Genomic DNA, 19,977 nt, shown 5'->3' with positions numbered 1-19,977 from the left:
CGCACGTTGTAAGTGCGTGCACCTCCTGTTAACTTCATCATCACTAGCCGCCCTGGTGTCTTCCGCGGCCCGTTTCTTTGGATCTTGTCTGGTAGACTTCTTCTGAGCCTTCCTGGGCATCTTGGAGACGAGTTGGCAGTCGCCCGTCAAGTTGTCTTTATATACTGTAGAAATAAGGTGTGTTGCGCGTGCGTTGCACGTGCGGAGCACCTAGTATGGTGCACGTGTGTTCTGCGTGGTCATTGAGCAGGTCAACTGGGAAGTGAGGAGTAAGCACGGATGACGCAAGCACCGTGCGTGGCACTGACGTGCTTCGTGCGCTGTCCGTACAGCAATTGCTTGTGAGAATAGTGAAGTTAGACTCACGGAGTCCGTACGTTGCACGCTCATAGGCTGTACGGGGCACGCGCGTCGCACGTACTCGCACGCACGTGTGGTAAATCCGCAGACCGCACGTAGAAAAAGTATTACATGCACTTAAGGTTCTACGGCGTGTCTGCGTGCTCCCAAATCCGTAGGATTCCGTACGGAGGCGGTACTCACCACGCACGGATGCCGTACGTTTGCCCACGTTTTTGCACGTAGACAGCACGCAGAAGCACGTACGGCGAGTTGTGACCGTCGCTAAATTGAGGTGTTCAAAAACTCATATTTCCCAAGAACTATTGTAGACTGTAACTCGTTGCCACCAAGCACAGTTGGGGCATTATCACTAGAAAGCTTTAAACAACTCCTGCAATTAAATGTGCGAAGATTGAGTGTAACAAGTCGTTCGGTGTGATATAGCTAGCTGCCGCCGCGCCGCGTGCCTGCGAAGCTGGTGTGTTACGCCGAATGGCGGTTATACCTCCTATACTGATACAGATACATAAATCGCTATACTGTAAGTCATATACTGTTACAGATAATGTTCTGTAGTTATGATTGTATGATAAATTAGCCTTGTAGTATTGTTGGTTTACTGTCATACATCGTACCATGTACGATTGTCGAGTTATAAAGTTCATTCATTGTTTAACCCTTTATGATACTGCCGACCATAAAAACACAAGGCCATGTGAAGCCTAATTTACCAGTTAAACAGTCAAGAAGTCCTGAGTTGAGTCTTAGCATACTTTGTCGTTTTTCGTTTTCATCTAGAACTTAAATATAGCATCCAGTCCAAAAAAAGTAGAGACGTGTCATCTTTTGGTTGTTGGATGACAGTATAACATCAACAGGATAGTATCAAATTGGCAGAGTAGTATCCATATATGCCAGTTTAGTTGGCAAAAAATTATACCAGCACAAAAAAAACAAAGGCCAACAAAAGCACCTAAAACAGGTAAGAAATATACCAAGGCATTTTCTTGGAGAGTGCACATAGCCTGGCTCCCAGCCTAGCTATGCACTAACAAATTTGCATGGTAGCGATCAGTCTGGCATTCATGTTAGCCTGGATGCCAGACTGTTGTCGGGGCCAGTACACTAGCCTGGGTGCCAGGCTGTTTCCAGGGTCTCTACAAAGGCCAGTTCCTCGGCTCCAAGCCCAACATCCCCACTTAGGTAGACCCTGATGCAGGCACGCTAACTCTGGGTCTAGGTAGTCTTTGCCAGACTAACTACGCTGGCTATATATAGGAGAAGTTTTGCCGGGGGAGTTTGGCCGCCTTGTACTAGGTTTGACTGGCCGCGGAGGGAAAGAAACTACCTCTCCGCGGCCGGACTCCCTTGGCCAATTTTACTCTCTTTTTTTGACGAATTCTACGATCCGTATTCCCGTCAAAAGGCCTGGTGGAGGCTAGGGTCTTGCGTGTTGTGGGCCTGGTACCCAGACTATTCTCAGGTCACGCACGTCTTGTATGACGTGATGAGACATGACATGTGCGTCAGGTCGGAGATAATCTATCTGAGGTCGCCAAGTCGCCATGTCACTGATGATTGGAACACGCCAGGTTACCGTATTCTTGTCTGGAAAAAAACGTCCAAAACGTTTGGTATGATTGGTTATCTGCTATAATCATATATCACATAAGGGCGCGTGATATTCATGTTCCCTTTAGTATATCATTTATACCTATTGTTGTTAATAGCTTATCGATCGAGTTGGCATAAAACAGTTGGCATGAAATTATATATTCTCTTTAGTGTGTTAGTGTGTGTGTGTGTGTGTGTGTGTGCGCGCGCGCGTATGTGTGTGTGATGTGTGTGTGTGCGCGCGCGAGCGTGTGCCTTGTGAACGAATGTCCTGTGATATATTTTACTGTTGTGAAGTGATATATTCTATCCTAAAGATCTTTCTTCGCGAGCAAACAAAATACACACTGTATATATGAATGAATGTATGAAGTAACAAAAGCACATACTCCGGTTGGATTTGTTTTATTCATTTAGATGCATATTCTGGGATGACCCGTGCCAAAACTTATCTCGTTAAGTTATTTATAAGAATTTATCACATTTGTGGAATGATTGACGTATACGCGTAACAGGTGACCACCAAACCCCCAGTTCTATAAGCCTGCTACGGAGGCTAATAAGAAAAACTGCGGATTGTGAGAGAGACAAACTGTTAACTGAAGTTCCTGTCATTACCACAACTCTGTTTACTGTACGCAGTGGCTGTTGTCGTCTCTTCTGTAACAACATCGTGACTCAGGCAAGTAAAAATGACGCGTATATGACAAAATCCACTCGGAATGCATCCTTACAATGGATGGAAACTTTTCACAAAGAAGTAATGTATGTGTCATACAACAAGAAGCCACCCCCTTGGTGTTGTAACTATAACTCACAAGCAAGTTGGTTCCGGAATACAGCAATATATACCGGGAAATAACTGTTTGGTATTTTAGCTGTTTTGTGTTTAACTATTTCCTACAAAAAAGGCCTAACGTCAGTAGGACATTGCATAACGCTACCAACGTGAAGATACATGTAATAGGAAAAAAACACTCCGTTACACAGAATACAAAAGCTTGTCTTTCCTTTATTTTTCTTACGGTCTCCAGAATTTGAGATAAAAATCTGGTAACAGTCTAGGTGACTTGTTGTTGAAAGTTTGTGGTCCAAACGGTTCACAGTGTGTGGCTTTTCTGTGAGATCCTTTCTTGTGATAAGATACCATCCTCTGACCTGCTAACGTCCTAACTTTATTTTTATATTCCAACATACATCACAAGACGTGGTGACGGCACACTCAATTTTTTTCAACTTATATTAATGACGCCACCAACACAGGGGATAATACAATACTCATTTACACCTGAGCGAAGTGAGGAAAGTCGTGCAAAGTACCTTTCCCAAGGGCACAAGCTCTGTGGCATGTCAGGACTAGAACCCGGGACATCTTGGTTCCGAGTCGAGCACTCTGCCGCTACGCCACACGACCCCACAACTTCCTAACTGTCCCGCTCTATACATATGCGTCAAACTGACTCATAGCTCCCCTCCTTTGTAATGTGACAGCGCCATTCTTTTACTAATCAAATCGAGAAACCATCTCCGAACATTGTTCATCATTACACCGTACCCTATATGAAATTATCACACAAAGATGCGGACCCTCTACACTACATTGCCTGACTTCAGGACTCCTAAATTACACGGCTAGAAAAAGCTAATAGGGTGTCGAGGGAACTTTGGAATCTGTCCCTGGATTATAATTGAGAAGAAAAGGTTCCTAGCTTGTCTATTGACAACAGCAAAAAATCTATATCATAATTAGTTTTCTTAATAATGCAGCAAACACGGATGGCACGCGGTCAGTTAATATAACCTAATATTCTTCTATATAACGTATAGAGAACTTATGCAGGCATATATTTCAGGTTTTATATTTCATGGAGTCTTTTGGTTTGTTTGTTTTGTGTACATGAGTGCACTGTACTTACATATTTAATATCTGTTTATGAGGCTGTAAGGGCAGGTACTGGGGTGATCTTTGCAGTGACACGGAAATAAATGCATAATTCATTTGATTCGTGTGTTTTAGTTTTCTTTTCCGTGACAAATTTGATACGTTTTAAATAGCTCAGAGCCTTACTCCTAAAATGTATATCTGTATACTGTCCTTGCTGTAATATAGTTTATAAGTATAATACCTGTACTATCTACCTATGTAGATAGCTACATGGACGATGTTTAGCCGCTGCAGTTTAGCCTCGACCAGGCTTCAGAGGTGGTTGGAAAGAGTAGAAATTGTCCAAATATAGCCTAGGCAGAGCAGCAAACTGTACGCCTTTAGCGAACCAAATTCCCTGGCATGTTATCTGTCTATTTGGCCAATGTCAACTCTTCTCAGTCGCCTCTGATGCCTGGTAGAGGCTTACTGCAGAACCCAGGAGTTGTCAATGGGGGTTTGATGCTAAAAGCTTTGTAGCCTAGAAAACGGCCTCCACTTGAGTATACAGTACCTAATGTAAGAAGGACACAGTGTTCCTGTATTAACTAGGCTACCTGTTGTTTTGAACATATCCGAACAAAAACAGTGCAGTATGAAAAATGATGCTTGCTTTGAATTTTAGGCATGTCCGTTGCATGTGGGCCTCAATAAAAGACGTTTTAAACTCCATTTTATGTGGATATCGATAAAATTCCAATATTGAAACATATCGCTGTAGTTGTATACTTTATATACGCTCCTGACGCTATAATGTATACATAGAATTGTCTTATAGGCCGTACAGATAGTCTCCGTCATACTAACAGCGCGGGTAGAAAAATAGTGAAATCTAGCCAAATAGGGAGTTAATGAAATGTTACTGTAATTCATGCACTTTATGTTCACTGTAGCAAAAGTTCACGGTCTGCGAAAAATGGACATGTTCACGGAACTATATATTAACTGTGGCGACAGGTGCAGGAAAAAGAAAGTCTGTAATCATAAGTTCACGGTACAGAAGTGAGAGTGAAAACAGTGAACACAACAGTACAGTGAAAAAAAATCAGGAATTACAATACCCTTAGCATGAGGCCAATTGTTGACCCAATCTTTACCGAATCTTACTATCTACAAAATGTATAACTATATACACCACTAGATATCTTGCAAGCTTGAAACATCGCATGGAGTTAGATGTGCAAATGTTAGGTGTAACAGGTCGTTCGGTATAATGTAGCAAGCTGCGCCGCGTCGCGCCGCGTCCCTGCGAAGCTGGTGTGTTACTCAAAAACACTGTTATACCGGCTATTACAGATACAGAAATAGCCTCTACCAGGCTTCAGGGGTGGCTGAAAAGAGTAGAAATTGGCCAAATAGATAACATGCCAGGGGAGTTGGGAGTATAGTTTGGCTCTCTCTTTTTGGCCAATTTCTTCTACACTTTTCATCCACCTCTGAGGCCTGGTAGAGGCTAATACATAACCCCTAAGGAAGGCCTGGTGGAGACTACCATACAGAGGGGGGAGGGCCGGAGTGAGTCTTGCAATAGCAGCTGACCAGGCTGTTTTTTCCGCTCGGCCGTCACACGGTTGTGAAGCGGCACGATGCGCACGTTAATCCCGCATCTTTCCTGCCTTCCAGACGCCACACCACTGTTTACTGAGGATATCCTCCTGTCTGGCCTAGTTAGATGTACCTAGACTCATCTCAACAACAACAACATCGTACAGGCGCTCTGTGGGCCCTCTTTCCCCACTAAACTTGTAATTCCTGATTTTTTCACTGTACTGTTATGTTCAGTTTTCATTGTCACTTCTGTAACGTGAACTTATCATTACAGTTAACAAATAATTCCTGGACTTTCTTTTTCCTGCACCTGTCGCCAAAATGTATACTAGTACATGTATATAGTTCTGTGAACATGTCCATTTTTCTCAGACCGTGAACTTTTGCTACCGTAAACATCAAGTGAATTACACTAGTCTAAACGGGTTGAAAAACAGTAAAATTTAGCCAAATAGGGAGGTGTTAGATGCCTAGTTAGATGTACCTACACTGGAGTAGGGGGTAGGACTTGTACACATGTATAACATATAGCATATATAACACTGGCTCATGTCAACAGCAAGCCCTCTCTAGGCTCTCTTTCCCACTAGACTAGTCTCCACCAGACGGGTTGAAAAATAGTAAAATTTAGGTAAATAGGAAGATGGTAGATGCCTAGTTCAATGCACCTAGACCAATTCAACAAGCCCTCTTTCGGCCTTTTTTCACCCACCAGACTAGCCTCTAAAATACTAACAACGCCGGTTTAAAAATAGTGAAAATTTTGTTAAGTAGGGAGAATAATTGGCCAGGTTAGTTTGGAGTTCAAGGTGAAATGTGACCGTTACTGCGGCTCACTTCCCTGGCCAATTATTATAGACGCCATTTTTGCCAAATCTTACTAACAAAGTTTTTTTTTATTATTTCAACATGCACACAATACAATACATAGTGGTGACGCACTCAAGCAATATGATTATATTCACGTCACCACTAGACATAAAATAAAAATTACAAAACATGGGTAACGTCAAGGTAACAAGAAAACAGAGTTTAACTATTAAGATACTATAAAATTAATACAGAACTATAAATCAGTTATTAAATCGCTTAGTAGTTTCAGAAAGATATAGCGTAATAATGTATTTGAGAGTTGACTTTAGATGAAAGTAAAGGTGATCATTAAGTAACAAAACAATAGCACTATCGGAGGTTGTTAATATCTAAGAACAAACAAACTACTAACAAAGTTACTACCCGGAACCCCTTAGGAAGGCCTGGTGGAGACTAACACTACACTGCGCTCTCGGAGAGACCGTTGGGCGACCAAACTTGGATTTGTGTGATCCTTTGTTTTATCATTGGAATATTATGCACGACATAAAACTATGCAGTACATATAAAACTTATAAATGTACGTAATCTATGTATGAAATTCGTTGAGTGATCTGTCAAATATTTGGTCACTCAGAGCGTTCGCAGCCTCCAGAGAAAGGAACCATATTATCATACCCCTAAAAGCGTTCAAACACTACTAATAACTGATTTCAGTAAAGCATTCGATAGGATAAACCACACCAAGCTAATTAACAAGATGTTGACATGTGGGGTAAGGGCGTCAATTATGCCTTGGATATGTAGCTTCCTTACAGACCGTACCCAGTGCGTCCGATACCGTACCAAATCCTCAACCTGGGAGGGAATCTCATCTGGAGTGCCTCAAGGCACTAAATTGGGACCGATTCTTTTTCTTATATATGTCAATGACGCCTTACAAGATGACATTCTAAATCGTTATAAATACGTAGATGACCTGTCGTTATGCGAGAGCAGACTTTTCTGTGAAGCGAGCCTAATTCAATCATCTATGGACCGACTCGACTCTTGGGCAATTAATAATGACATGAAGCTAAATGACGAGAAGTGTATGCTCATGACCTTTTCCTTTATGAGAGACTGTCCCCCACCCCCTAATATAACACTTCATAATAAGCCCCTTATATATACCGAATCCGCCTGTATTCTCGGTTTATGGCTCTCGGGGGACCTGAAATGGGACAAACATATTGAAATTATAACAAAGAAGGGGAGCTCACGTCTTTTCTGGCTGAAGAAACTGAAACATTCCGGACTCCCTGTTCAAGACCTTTGCGATTTCTACCAAGGATACATACGCCCGACCCTTGAATATGCGGCCCCAGTTTGGAATTCAAGTATCTCTGTACATCAAGTAATAAAAATCGAACGCATACAAAAACGAGCAGTAAAGATAATCCTTGGCCCCCTGTACACGTCTTACAACATCGCCCTGTCCCAATTATGTTTGCCGTCCCTAGAGAAAAGAAGAGAAACCCTTAGCCTTAAGTTTGCAAAGTCCCTCCTTAACTCCCCTTCGTTCCGACATTGGTTACCCCCATCCCGCTCAGATATTCACGGCAGATGCCTGAAGGGGGCAAACCAACTCGACATCCCTTTGACGAAAACAAAGCGGTACAAAACGAGCCCAATCCCCTATTTCACTGATTTGTTAAATAAACAAGCAGACCTAGGTTGAAATCTCCCAGTACCGGACCAATATTGTTTTTAATCACTTATATATCTAATTTATAACTGCGTACAGCTAGTATTTGTTTAAGTTGTTTGTACCTAGTTTGTCAATGTCCTTTGTTTGTTTAGCCCACCTTATTGTTTAATTGTTTTTAAACCTGTGTACGCAATTCAGCGGTTTAAACGCTGCCATGTACAAGGATTGTTGTCAATAAACTATTATTATTATATTATATATTACATTATATTATTAGTGTTATGATAGCACTGATAGAAGGTTCTACTGAATGCTGTATCAACTTCTACGTAAAAGTCATCAAATATTTCTGCACATTGTGATGTCGCATTTGAAAGTGAATCATATACCCATTTTCGGAAGTGTAGAGGGATAAAATAAATTTCACTGCACAAAAATTCGTCCATCTAAGCACTATTTGACAAAAATCATCTTGTATGAAGCATTTGTAAACCATTTCGGACCCTACCAATAATATTTTGACAGTGCTAATTCATTTTACCCGCCAGTAACATAACTCACCATGTATAAAACATATTCATGGACAAGTTGTAACTTTTTCTTCGGGTGGGAGTTCCATTCACACCTAGACCTGTCACACGAGTTTCGAGTTCATTTCACACACCTTGTGTAATTGGCGACTAGCACGCCTACGGTATATATTGAGGGGCGGGCCACATACAGGGCGGAGTTCAACTCTAAATAATTGATTAAGTGTTACCTGGCCAGACTAGATCGCTATCTGTTCTTTTTGACACACATATAGACTCTATTAGACTGGCAAGGCGGCTGGAAAGAGTACACAGGAGCGCCAAACTGTACTCTTTTAGCGGACCAACTCCCCTGACATGTTATCTGTCTATTGGGACAATTTCTACTCTTTCCTGCCACCTCTGAAGCCTGGTAGAGGCTAGTTCTGTATCTGTATAACCGCTCTTTGGCGTACCACACCAGCTTCTGAAGAAGCTACACACACATACACAGTGACACACACACATACAGTGGCACACACATACTATGACACACACACAGTCACACATACACACACAGTGGCACACACACACAGTGACACATACACACACACACACACACACACAGATACACACACACACATACAGTCACACACACACACACACACACACACACACACACACACACACACACACACACACACACACAATGACACACACACAGTGGCTCTCACACACACACACAGTGGCACACACACACATAGTGACACGCACACACACACACACACACACACACACACACACACACACACACACACACACACACACACACACACACACAGAGAGAGAGAGAGAGAGAGAGAGACTTACGTGTTGAAACCGTCTCTAAGACCTGCGCATAGCCACAAGGCATGCAGTGTAAATCACGCCAATTTAACGACGTGAAAGTAAGTCGGATCGGATATGTCACCAAGTTATAGCTCCTCTCCTTAGGAGGTCTTACACAGATACCATCTTTCATATGTAGACAGACATCTTCTCTGCGGATCTGTGTTTACAAAGGCCAGGGACAATTTAGGGTACCCAAATCAAGAAGCCGAGAGACTGTTTAGCTCTGTTGGTTCTAATTGAGTTTGTTCAACGCTGCTTGCCGATAACAATTAGCTAGTAAGGGGCATGTAGAAAACAGAAGCAGGGGACCTTCTGTGTTTGACAGTCAGGGAATAAGATACATGTAATATTGACCACTGTGGCACTGTGTAGATGTACTAAGCCACTCTGTGGTCGGTGGTTGTATCACAACTACGCCCCTGCAGCGTTCTAAGTGCTTCGCTCTAAGCTCAATCAACAGTGAATGATAAACCCCTCTAAAACGGAGAATAGGCTTTCCTAAAGCCCCAATTTCCTCAATTTAGCGCTTCTCCTTTATTGTCTCCAATCCAGATCCCACCCCACTGACGCCAGGACCCATCCTCCTCCTCAAAACACATCCGCTTCTTTGCGCTGTAAAACGCATCGCTTCCCAAAGTTTGCGCCGACTAAGAAGAAAGACATCATCAAAGCCAGCAGCAATACACACTCGGAGATTCCCCCGACTCGCAAGGGGCAAGAGTCAACATGCCTCGTGTGTACACAGAGCCCATACGCCGTCGTATTTAGCACTTTTGTGGGGGATATCTCCCCTCTCCATCGGTCCAGAAAGGCGCCAGGGCGACACACCTCTTCGTCCCGTAATAAAACGGACTAACAACTATACCCCTAACCGCGTAAAGTGCTCCAGCGCTCCGGCGGCACCTGGGCCATCGATACTCGCCTATCATAACCAGAGATTATAGGCATCCGCTAGGAGAAAATGCCGTGCTGTCCAGACATCTCGTCGCAACGGCACGAAAATTCACGACTCGGGAACGTCTGTCTTTTTTTAAAAAAAACTTCCTCTGACTTTGCGGACACTGGTGATAATTCACCGCGTCAAGACATAAAACCGAGGGAAGATAGCTGCTAGAAGCGGCTGGAGTCGCGGCCTTTGTGAGAAATTCGCTCGGTTTGTTGCTTTTAAATGTGCAAACGGTGCAATCATGGGACCATGCGTTCTGTGCTGAATACACTCTCACGAGTCATTTCAGAGATTGTGATGTATTTTGTTCGTCTGTTTCCATAGAACTGTACATTTGTTAAGAATAATGAATATAAAAGTCGTCTAAGTCGAACATCTTTGTCTACAGCTAGACTAGTGATGGTGGAGGAGCTACAAAAGGCGATAGTTTTTTCTAACATTTTCGTCGCTTATAGTATTATACTAGTATATGATATCGTTGGTTGTAATACTAGTACTAGTACTCATCTAGCTTCAATATCAGACGCTACGCCAAAGTTAGCCGGTGTGGATCACGGCCTAACTGTGGAGACTGTGGTATAATTTCCTTCGGGACATGTGGGCCCTGAGACCGAGGAACTGGCCTGTGTATGCCCTGGAAACAGTCTGGCACCCAGGCTAGTGTTCAGCAGGCTATACCGCACACATACACGTCCCCCCGACTGTCTACGCCACTCCCCGTCATCACCACACACAAAAAAGTCAACATTCTCACTTCCAGCCCACTTCCCACTCTGGTGTTGATAGGCGCCCAGCCGAGTCCGTTTACATTTTCTCCCCGAGTCCCCCTGCCGTAAACAGGCATCGGAAATGGCGCAGTTTTCGCCACTGTTTCTGTTGACTTAGGATGATCCGTGTTTGCCTGTGATTCCACGACAAACAAGGCGGGCGCGCTAACTCGCCGCTCCATTGACGCTACATGTCAAGAGTGCCCATTTAGCTGCCTGTCCCGCTCCGCCGGTCGTTAGCACCTCCGCCCAAAGCCTGGCGCCTCCACCGTCACCCTAAATCAACAGTACTCCCCGAGCTGACATTACCGGGGCTCTAGGGTTCTCTCATCTGATCGCTGACTACGATCTACTACAGGGGGGAAAACTACGTCCCATGAGGCCGGACACAAGCGGGGCGGACGAAACCCCTCGCCCGACTACCTGTTCTATCTCTACCCGCTGTCTTACACACACGTACACGAGGGCGCCCTATACTGTATACATTGTTTACAACAATAGGACATACACCAAAACATTTAAAGCGTTCAAATGAAGTACAAGACCCATTTACTCATCCATCGCGAAAAACCAAGTTTCTCTAAAACTATAACACATCGTCCGCTCTCTCTGTCTTACAGCACACACACGCACGCAGACGCCCTACATTGAGGCTACATTGTTTACAACAATAGGACATATTTGACCTACAACAAGTTACGATAAAGTACAAGAGGAGGGTTAGACTTGTCCTAATTTTTCGTCCATAACCCCAAGTTTCTCCATCTAAAACTACAACCCATTGCCGTCTGGCGTTGTGCATAAAAAAAGCGGCGCTGGACGCTTATCGTCCCGGGCGGTACGTAATAGCTGAACGGTATTCATCTCTTTAGTCCGGCTGCCTGCCTAGATCGGGATCATACGGTATCAACCCCGTAGTAGTGTGCACTCTCTCAACGCTAACTATAGTATCACACACATATATCTACCTCTCACGGGGTACCAAACACACCAAGAGAAACCAGGCTGATACAACACAACGACTTCGTACCATCTCCACGAGCGTTTTATTGGGGTAAACGATCTGACTACAGAAACACTCGCTTGTGACAATATACTTGCCGCCGGCACGGCACCATAAATAAAGTTTTTAACGACGAACAAATAATAAAAAAAAGGCGGGAATTGACCCTGGATAGCTTTATAGTGAGGTTCTGTTTCCGTTCTTTTTGGGGCCAGCCCAGGAGTAAATGCGTTTCTGTTTTGATTACAAGAGTTCGGGTAAAAAGCACAGGGCGAACCCGGCTCAATTCTAACAACAGCCCTGGGGCTAAGTGTAGTACCGGCCATACACATAGGGGCGCATTTGAACAAACCCCTGTCTTCTCAGAGTACGCAAGGGACATCAGAAATAACATATCCCAACATTATTGTTTCCGTATTTACAAATATAGTTATAATATAATATGCAACACAACAATAGCATTCTTACATACAAGTGCATACATACTGACTTTTTGAAACTTCCTTCTTATGTGACTACAACTTTTCTCATTTCTAATAACTGACAATTTTCACTCCTATTTTGGCGACTTTTCTCCACGTTTACGTAAAGCACAACTGTTTTTTCCACAAATACAAGAATCTCTGTGTGTCTGATTTGATACAGAATAGTAATCACGATGAAAAATAATTACATCTGATGCTGCTGTGTTCGCTACAACATAGACTTGTCTAATTTCCTCCTGGCGTCACCAAAAGCACGCCTGTCTTATGTTTGTGAAACTGACACGCCGCGTGTTGATTTCAGGACAGATAGAACACAGGCACGGCACTCGATATTTAGTACAGTCAGTGGATAGTCAAAATTCCATTCGTGCAGGGAGGAAGAGAATTCTCACGAACATTTTTCTTTCTACTACCCATAAAATATACAGATCACACGACAATGAAAGAGACTGAAGGTTGGTTTACCGTTAGTCGAACGTCTTGTAAGTTGTACACACACAAGTGTTCTCTCTCTCTCTCTGCAAATGTCCACGTGTTCTTACGTCTTCACTACTACTGCAACTTGCTCTGTTCGGTAAGCTTGGTTAGCGTCTCCACCGCGAGTTGTTCCTGTTGTTTTTCCAGCCCGCTGACGAGTTTCTGAATGTTCTGGAGTTCGCTGGACACCTCGGCGGTACTAGAAGTTGTTCGCGGCGGGGACGACGCCCGTTTCGGGCTCATGTTCTTGCCTCCAGCGCCGCGACTGATGGGGGAGACCGACGACGACTCGCGCGGCGCGTCTGAGGACACCGACGCGTCCGTCCGCGAGGGTAGACCCGGGCAGACGACGGGAGAGCCCGTGGTGACCATGGTGGTAGAGGTAGCAGAGGAGAGGGGGTAGGGAGAGAACCGTAGCGGGTGACGTGCCCCGGCCATTGCACGTTTGTGGAGTTCCGCCGCCTGAGGGAAGGAGAAGGATGGGTTGAAGATGGACCCGTCCAGGAGGGTGTATCCTTGAGGAGACATGCCGAAGAACGGATAACCTTGAGACGCGAGGAGGGGGTGTGTCTGCGAGCTGAGGGGCTGGCTGCCGCCGTTCATACCGGAATGGGGGACGGGGAAGGCCAGGAACGGGTTCATGGGGAACTGAGGCATGCCGCCACTAGTCATGGCTAACTGGGAGGGGTGGAACAGAAACGGGGGTCGGTTGGGTAGACCGTGCCCGCCCGAGAGGAACTGGTACGGGTACATGCTAGCCAGTCCTTGGAGCTGAGATGGGTGGATTCTCCCCATGTGTGACGATCCTGCGTTCATGGCTGACAAGGGGGAGGGGAGGGAGGTTGGGAGTTTGTTGTTGTTGTTTTCCGACTTCTCGCTACTACTTTCTTTATTGTTGTGGACGGCTTTTTTCTCCATCGTGTTCTTTTCTCGTGATTCTGTAGAAGTCTTTTCGCTGTTGTTGTTGTTGCCTCCTCCGTTCTCTTTGTCCGAGGCGCCCCCGCTACCATGGGTACTACTTCTCTCCTCTCCTTCCCTGAGTGCGCTGGCGGTGCTGGGTCTGATCTCGTTCCCGCGGTGCGGTGCGTCCCTCCGGTGGCATTCCTGCGCGGACTTGTTGGTCTCCGTGCAGTTGCCCTTGTGCGTGTGAAGTGACGCAGCTCTCTCCTGCTGTTCGCTGCCTTCATCGCCCGAGCAGGTGGCGTATGGGCGGGCGCTCGCCTCTGTTCTGTAATTGGCGCCTACCGATGGACTGCCCTCAACAATCGGCGAGGCTGGCTCTACAGAAACGAGGAGAGGACACAAAGAAACAAGCACTGATTACAAAGCGAGCCATGGAGAAATTGGTGCCCGTGCTTGGCATCCAGTCCCTCATGGGAGCTCGGGCCACACGGGCACTCTTTACCAAGGCGAGAAAAATTCATCAGAAATTACCCACACATTCGCCCCCGCCCCTTGTTTCGACCCGCATTGTGAGCCGGTGTAGGGAAATTAATAGAGCCCCAGTACATTTCTCCGGGGCACATTTTACAAATGAGATGATTGTATGTGAACAAAGATTCCTTTTTGAGGTCAATTTAGGGGGCTAGGCGTGTAGTTTGACTAGGCTGTTATCAGTCCTATATCGCACTGGAGGTACATAAAAACACACTCCAAACAATCGCGGGTCTAACCCCAGTTATATTTGCCTTACCTTTTGGAGACAAAGGCGGCCGGCTTTCAAGTCGCGGCTCCTTTTCCGTCACTGCGTCCCCACAATCTGCCGTCTCCAGATCGCTAGAATGCCCTTCCTCTAGAAACCCGGGATGTTGGTGGCCGAAGGAATGGAGATGTTTCCTATCGTAAACATGGAGCAAACCAGAAATATGTAGACCGTGTATCGTTGGAAAAACAGCGACAGAAACCATTACAACAAACGATATCTACAAGTGTTCTATCCTATTTCAGACATAAAAGATCAGAAGAGTTTTAAAACACTTCAAAAAATCATATCTTCAAAAGCAAAACGCCTGTGAGGAAGGGGGCTGTATTGGACAAATAAATGGTCCGATGAACCGCATAGATAGCGGGTCGCCTTCCTTGTTTATCTGTCGGAAAAAGGAAGATATTGAAAGAAGCAAGCAAGGTGGAAGTGGTTGGCATTTTTCAATACCTCTAGGCCCCTTCTAGACCGGGACCCACGATATGAAAACAACACTCAAATCCCACGGATGTCCCCACTTCTTTAGAACTTCCACCCCCGGGCCTGAAAGGTTTAAATTTTTTTTCACAAAGGTGTTGCAAAGAGAAGTCGGTACCTTTTTTCCCCGCGTCTGCCGGCTCCGGTGTCTCGGAAACCTTTTGCAAAGGGATTGTGGTCGATTTTCAACTGGGTGATCTGAAAAATGGATTAAACGGCGTCAAAATCCCCCCAGAGAATTAGTCCGGAGACACTAGCAACTTTTTCTTTGACAAGACTGGAGACGCGTTTGATGTATATTATTGAAAAATGATAATGAGAATATGTTTACATGCACCATATCTAGAGCTAAGAAATATCAAACTCAAGACATGCAAGTACAAAAACATCTCAAAACGACAATTCACATAACCATTGACACACACAACTTCACAATATTAATCTAAAACATTTCTACATAAACGTTTGCAAATTCTGTTGTTTTTACTTAGAAACACGGGTCTTTAAAACATATTTAAAAGTACATTTCCTTATGAAGTTAGTGTATCAATTGGAATTTCTTCCGTATTGTATGGTTGAATTTTTTGTGGCGAGATATGCTTCGGTCAAATGATGTTACAAGAAGTTTATATTATTTACACAACGTGCGCGCGATCAAACTATTTCACCGAACTTTACCACTAGGGAAAAATTGCACTTTTGACCCTGATCAGACGTAGACATATCGCGTTGTTTGCTTGTAGGGTTTTAACAGAAGATGTATTGATAATGTGACTCTACAAGTTTGGCTTCATTGCTAGATATAATATAAACCGTGGGGTGTTCAAAACACACGATCCCTGCGCTTGGGGCAACAACCAAGCAACGCTGACGGTCGGGTTTTTTTCACACGTACGACCGTTAAAATTAACAATCTGTGCTCTTTTCATTCGTGAGAATTTTCAATTCAATCTACACGAATAACAACCCTCTGGTCGTAAAACTTGCACGGTTCACATAGCTTCGTCCTCGAATCTACGGCTTTTAACATCCTGATAGTTTTTTTTTCTTCTCTCCTTCCAAACAACCGAACTTTGAAATGAACAGCTGTTTGTATGAGGAACACGTGTATTTTTAAGTATTAGGGAACAATAAGGGTTGTCGTTTTTGTACTTTACCATGTAGGAAAACATCTTGTTAGCTGCTATTGCACGGCCGTCAAGACCAGATGTTAGATTGTGTTATGCAGTGTCGGCTACCACCTTTCAACGCTTTACCCATTATGAAAAATGGTTTTAATAGGATTCTTTCTAGGGGGGTTGGATTTCCATAGCTGATGAGCAAAGGCGACAGAGTTCTGTTCGTGAGCCTAAACAAGCTTGGGGAGACATTGGTGGATGCACAAGGAACAATGGAATAATGACATTGAAACGTCCCAGACACCTCGTTAGTACCGTAACAAAGGCCGCTGGGGCACAAAGAAAACATGTACCTCCTATTATGTATTGTAAAGGGAGGGGGAACCGAAAATGTTTTCCCTAGACTTTGTTGTTTTTAGCTATGACGTCGACAACAATGGAAGCTACCAAGTTCAAAAACACGCTTTGAGCGAGGCGACGGACAAAAGGCCGTCTGAGGCCGGTGTCATTTTCCATTTCTCCTGCCGCCAGCCGCGCAAATAAGCAACATTTTCTTCAATTTCGCGCACAAATTGGTTGCCTGCGTAAAGAAAACTGACAGCGACCCTAGAGGAGGACCCCGAAAGGCATCCAGTCCCGTTACGCACGATAACGAGCTCCTCCGACTACAACACCCCGTCCTATTCATTTTGTCTGCCAGCTAGCGCCAGACGAAATATCATAATCTAATAACGTACATGACATCTAGTAATACAAGCGTGCCACATTGTGCCAACGTTGGTGGCTCGCAAAACAAGCTCTCGCCGACAAAGGGAAAATATCACAGCAAGCCCTCCGGATTGCTTGTTACTTCTCAGAACTTCTTATCCGCCCTCCTTAATTTGACTGTGCGGCAAAGACCCGTGAAAAACAAGGCTTTACTTTTCGCAGTCGCGACGATGCATTATTAATTTTCGGGTCTAGCGATAACGCTTGTGGTGTAGTGTGAAGTGAAATACTTGAGAAAATAACGTACCTTCTCGTTCTGGTAGGCTGTTACGGCGATGAACGCTGTCTCTCTGAAGACGTAGGTACGGAAGTGACAGTAGGGGAGCTTCATAATGTCGTTGGTCTTCACGATATGGAACCGTGGTTGGTACTTATGCATCGAATTCAGGATTGTCTGAGAGTAGGCGAGAGGGAAAACAATATAAATGGGGGGCTAGAGTCGGGAGCAGTGGCGCCAATAAGCTCTTGCGAAGACAATTAACAAGCACACGAGCTCGGTTAAATTGTAGGCGGAGATACTGATGCAAAGAAAACAGCGCCGGTCTGGCAGGTCGCGTTCCGAGAAGAGCCAAAAGATAAACCCAGTGAAACCTACACTGGCTACCGCTGTTTGTCGAAGAAATTTGCACGACAATGGAAAAAAGATAACCCCACAAAAGTATAACAGAGGCGCGCGCTTCCATTGTGTGGTGCACCAATAAAAATAAAAGATCCATTTCAACAAACAACTTCGAAAAAGGTTTCTTGGAACAAGCGTGGAAATATGGGTTTCTGGTTTTGGCAGACGGAAAAGAACTCGTAAAAAATCTTTGCCAGTTGGAGAGAAAATAAAAAGAATGAGTCATTCTGCTGAATTACTTCTGATGGTTTTATAACTTTTGATACAAAACAGAAGCTCTGCAGCCAAGCTTCAGGGCGCCTAGACCATCGCTGTTATCTTTTTTGCCACATACAAAGTATCAAAAATACAAACAGTAATAAATATATACTATATTGAACGCACGAAAGTAAAAAAGAAATCTGGGAAAACTGAAAATGTCAAAATTTCACAAAATGGGACAAGAACATCTGGGAAAGACACTGACTTGAGGGAGACTTACAAAACCGTGTTTGTCCGAGATGTTGTTGGTCAGTTTGAGCTTGTGAAAGGACACGGTTTTGGACATCCAGTGCTCGCCGGTGGCCGGAGAGTCGGGGTGGATGTACATGCGTTTGGGCATCTCTGGGTCCGCCTTGCCGGCCACCATCCAGCGGGAGTTGTGAAACTTGTAGCGGCAGTCGTCGGCGGCTACGATGTCCATGAGAAAGATGTACTTGGCCCGCTTGTCTAGTCCAGACACCTTCACTTTAAAACTCGGGAACATACGTCTAGAACACAGAGAGAGAGAGAGAAAGAAAGAGTGAGAGTTAGTTTGGGTGCCTATGCAGTAATTGGGAAGTTTTATGAGAAATCTAACACTCCAGGGACAGGTGGACATGACACATACTGTTGGGAATTACAAGAATTAGAGATTTATTAGACGTTTTTCACAGTTTCGGGGCGAGGATAGATTTGTCGCAAGTCATCCCAGACACCTCCAAGGCGTACGGTTTTAGCCTGAAAAAGCCCCAACATCGATCCAGTCACACCGTAGCGCTCGTTCATTGAAACACCGTGCATGCGGCTGGCACAGTAACACGGCATAATTCACGGTAGTAAAACACCATACACCTAGCGTGGTCGAGACGAGAGAAATCCCTGGGACAAATTACTGAAGCGGTTTGTCGCCAGACTTGCTCTGGGCGACGCACAAGGGGAAACTGTGCAGCGGCCCGCACACAGGCTAGCTCGTTAGACCGACAGACCCTGCGTAGTGTAATGCCGGTTTATGGGCGTTCATCGACCCAACAACAGCGGGGACTGGCAGACGACGCGCCTCGGCACGCCAGCCGTGGGACCCCGAGACCCAACCCCGTACTGACTGCCTTACCTTCCGGACTTGGTGATGACCATCTCGGTGCCGTACGTGTGGAACTGATCCCACAGGTCCTTGTATTCCAGTTCGACTTGAGGGTCCTCGGAGTCGTCGTCCTGTTGTTGTGGGATCGGGCGGAGAACAGAGCCGGCGCCACCGAGTGCCTTGCTGACGTCTGCCGGCGTTTGTCCCGGCGAGGGATCGCTCAGCTTGGGCATGGCCAGCGCCGGGGCTCCGCTGGGCAGGAGCGGCATCCCAGGAAACAAGCCCGGCTGGGCTAGGAACGACGGCATGGGGAAATCCAGCGCCTTGGAGGCGGCCAGGAACGGGTGGTACGCCATGGTCGGCACTGGTATCTGTTCGTGTAACATCGACCCTTCTCTGCTGCCTACAGACTGCCTGTGTTTAGTGAATGACCAGTTCGACGCACAAGTCAGCATGTAAGCAAACGACCCCGGGGTGACTAGCCGCCAGCCACTAATGAGCCGGTCCCCTTGATTGGCTATTTTACGCGTTGCAGCCAATCCCCTCGCCAGAGAGGCGTGTGTTTGACAAGTTTACAAGATATATGAGCTATAAAAGGTGTCGGAACCCACAACGTGCTTATGACATTATCGTATCAATCGTGCGAAAATGTCAACATCATTAAGAATGGACCAATGAGAGGGCTCGGAGGGAGACTATTGCCGCGCCCTGGTACCTCTAGACTATTTTATCATTCATCTATCACTGTGACAACCGGTGATCGCGCCTCAAAACTTCGGATATCCCTCCAGCCCCTTTTTTCGCCGCTGGCAGGTAGCAAAAATATACGACATGGAGGGATACCTTGCGGTGCGCGATTTCGCGTGTCTTGTTCGCCTGGCTTCCTCCCCAAAAACAAAGGACATGGGTCCAAGGAAGTAAGTTCCCTTCCGCCTAACACTACAGAACACTGAATCATCTATT

General features: G+C 45.3%; 1 protein-coding gene across 2 annotated transcripts; it reads right to left on the bottom strand.

The window, feature by feature from the left end:
* Window positions 1-11,848: 11,848 nt before the first annotated feature.
* On the bottom strand, window positions 11,849-19,714 carry LOC109466743 (T-box transcription factor TBX2b-like). 2 transcript variants are annotated; one of them, XM_019764514.1, is made up of 6 exons: window positions 19,045-19,714; window positions 18,175-18,442; window positions 17,322-17,468; window positions 15,307-15,386; window positions 14,703-14,845; window positions 11,849-14,289 (listed from the first exon to the last, which is right to left on the bottom strand). In XM_019764514.1, the coding sequence occupies exons 1-6, from the start codon at window positions 19,467-19,469 to the stop codon at window positions 13,085-13,087; spliced, it is 2,268 nt and encodes a 755-aa protein (XP_019620073.1). In that variant the 5' UTR covers window positions 19,470-19,714; the 3' UTR covers window positions 11,849-13,084. The 2 variants fall into 2 exon arrangements, with proteins under 2 accessions (XP_019620073.1, XP_019620062.1); XM_019764503.1 differs by having other exon boundaries at window positions 11,850-14,289; window positions 18,160-18,442; window positions 19,045-19,713.
* Between the last annotated feature and the right edge of the window lie 263 nt (window positions 19,715-19,977).

Source organism: Branchiostoma belcheri, unplaced genomic scaffold, assembly GCF_001625305.1.
Source record: "Branchiostoma belcheri isolate BF01 breed outbred unplaced genomic scaffold, Haploidv18h27 scaffold1, whole genome shotgun sequence".
In the NCBI taxonomy this organism is placed as follows: Eukaryota; Metazoa; Chordata; class Leptocardii; order Amphioxiformes; family Branchiostomatidae; genus Branchiostoma; species Branchiostoma belcheri.
This window is presented reverse-complemented; position numbering and strand designations above follow the sequence as displayed.

What these genes read in the sequence shown, in the direction of transcription:
- LOC109466743 (XM_019764503.1), bottom strand. Translation starts at nt 19,469, where the DNA reads ATGCTGACTTGTGCGTCGAACTGGTCATTCACTAAACACAGGCAGTCT. An exon ending in GTTTTGTAAGTCTCCCTCAA is followed by an intron (nt 17,469 to 18,159) that starts GTCAGTGTCTTT and finishes GCCTACTCTCAG; the next exon opens with ACAATCCTGAATTCGATGCA. An exon ending in GGCAGACGCGGGGAAAAAAG is followed by an intron (nt 14,846 to 15,306) that starts GTACCGACTTCT and finishes TGTTTACGATAG; the next exon opens with GAAACATCTCCATTCCTTCG.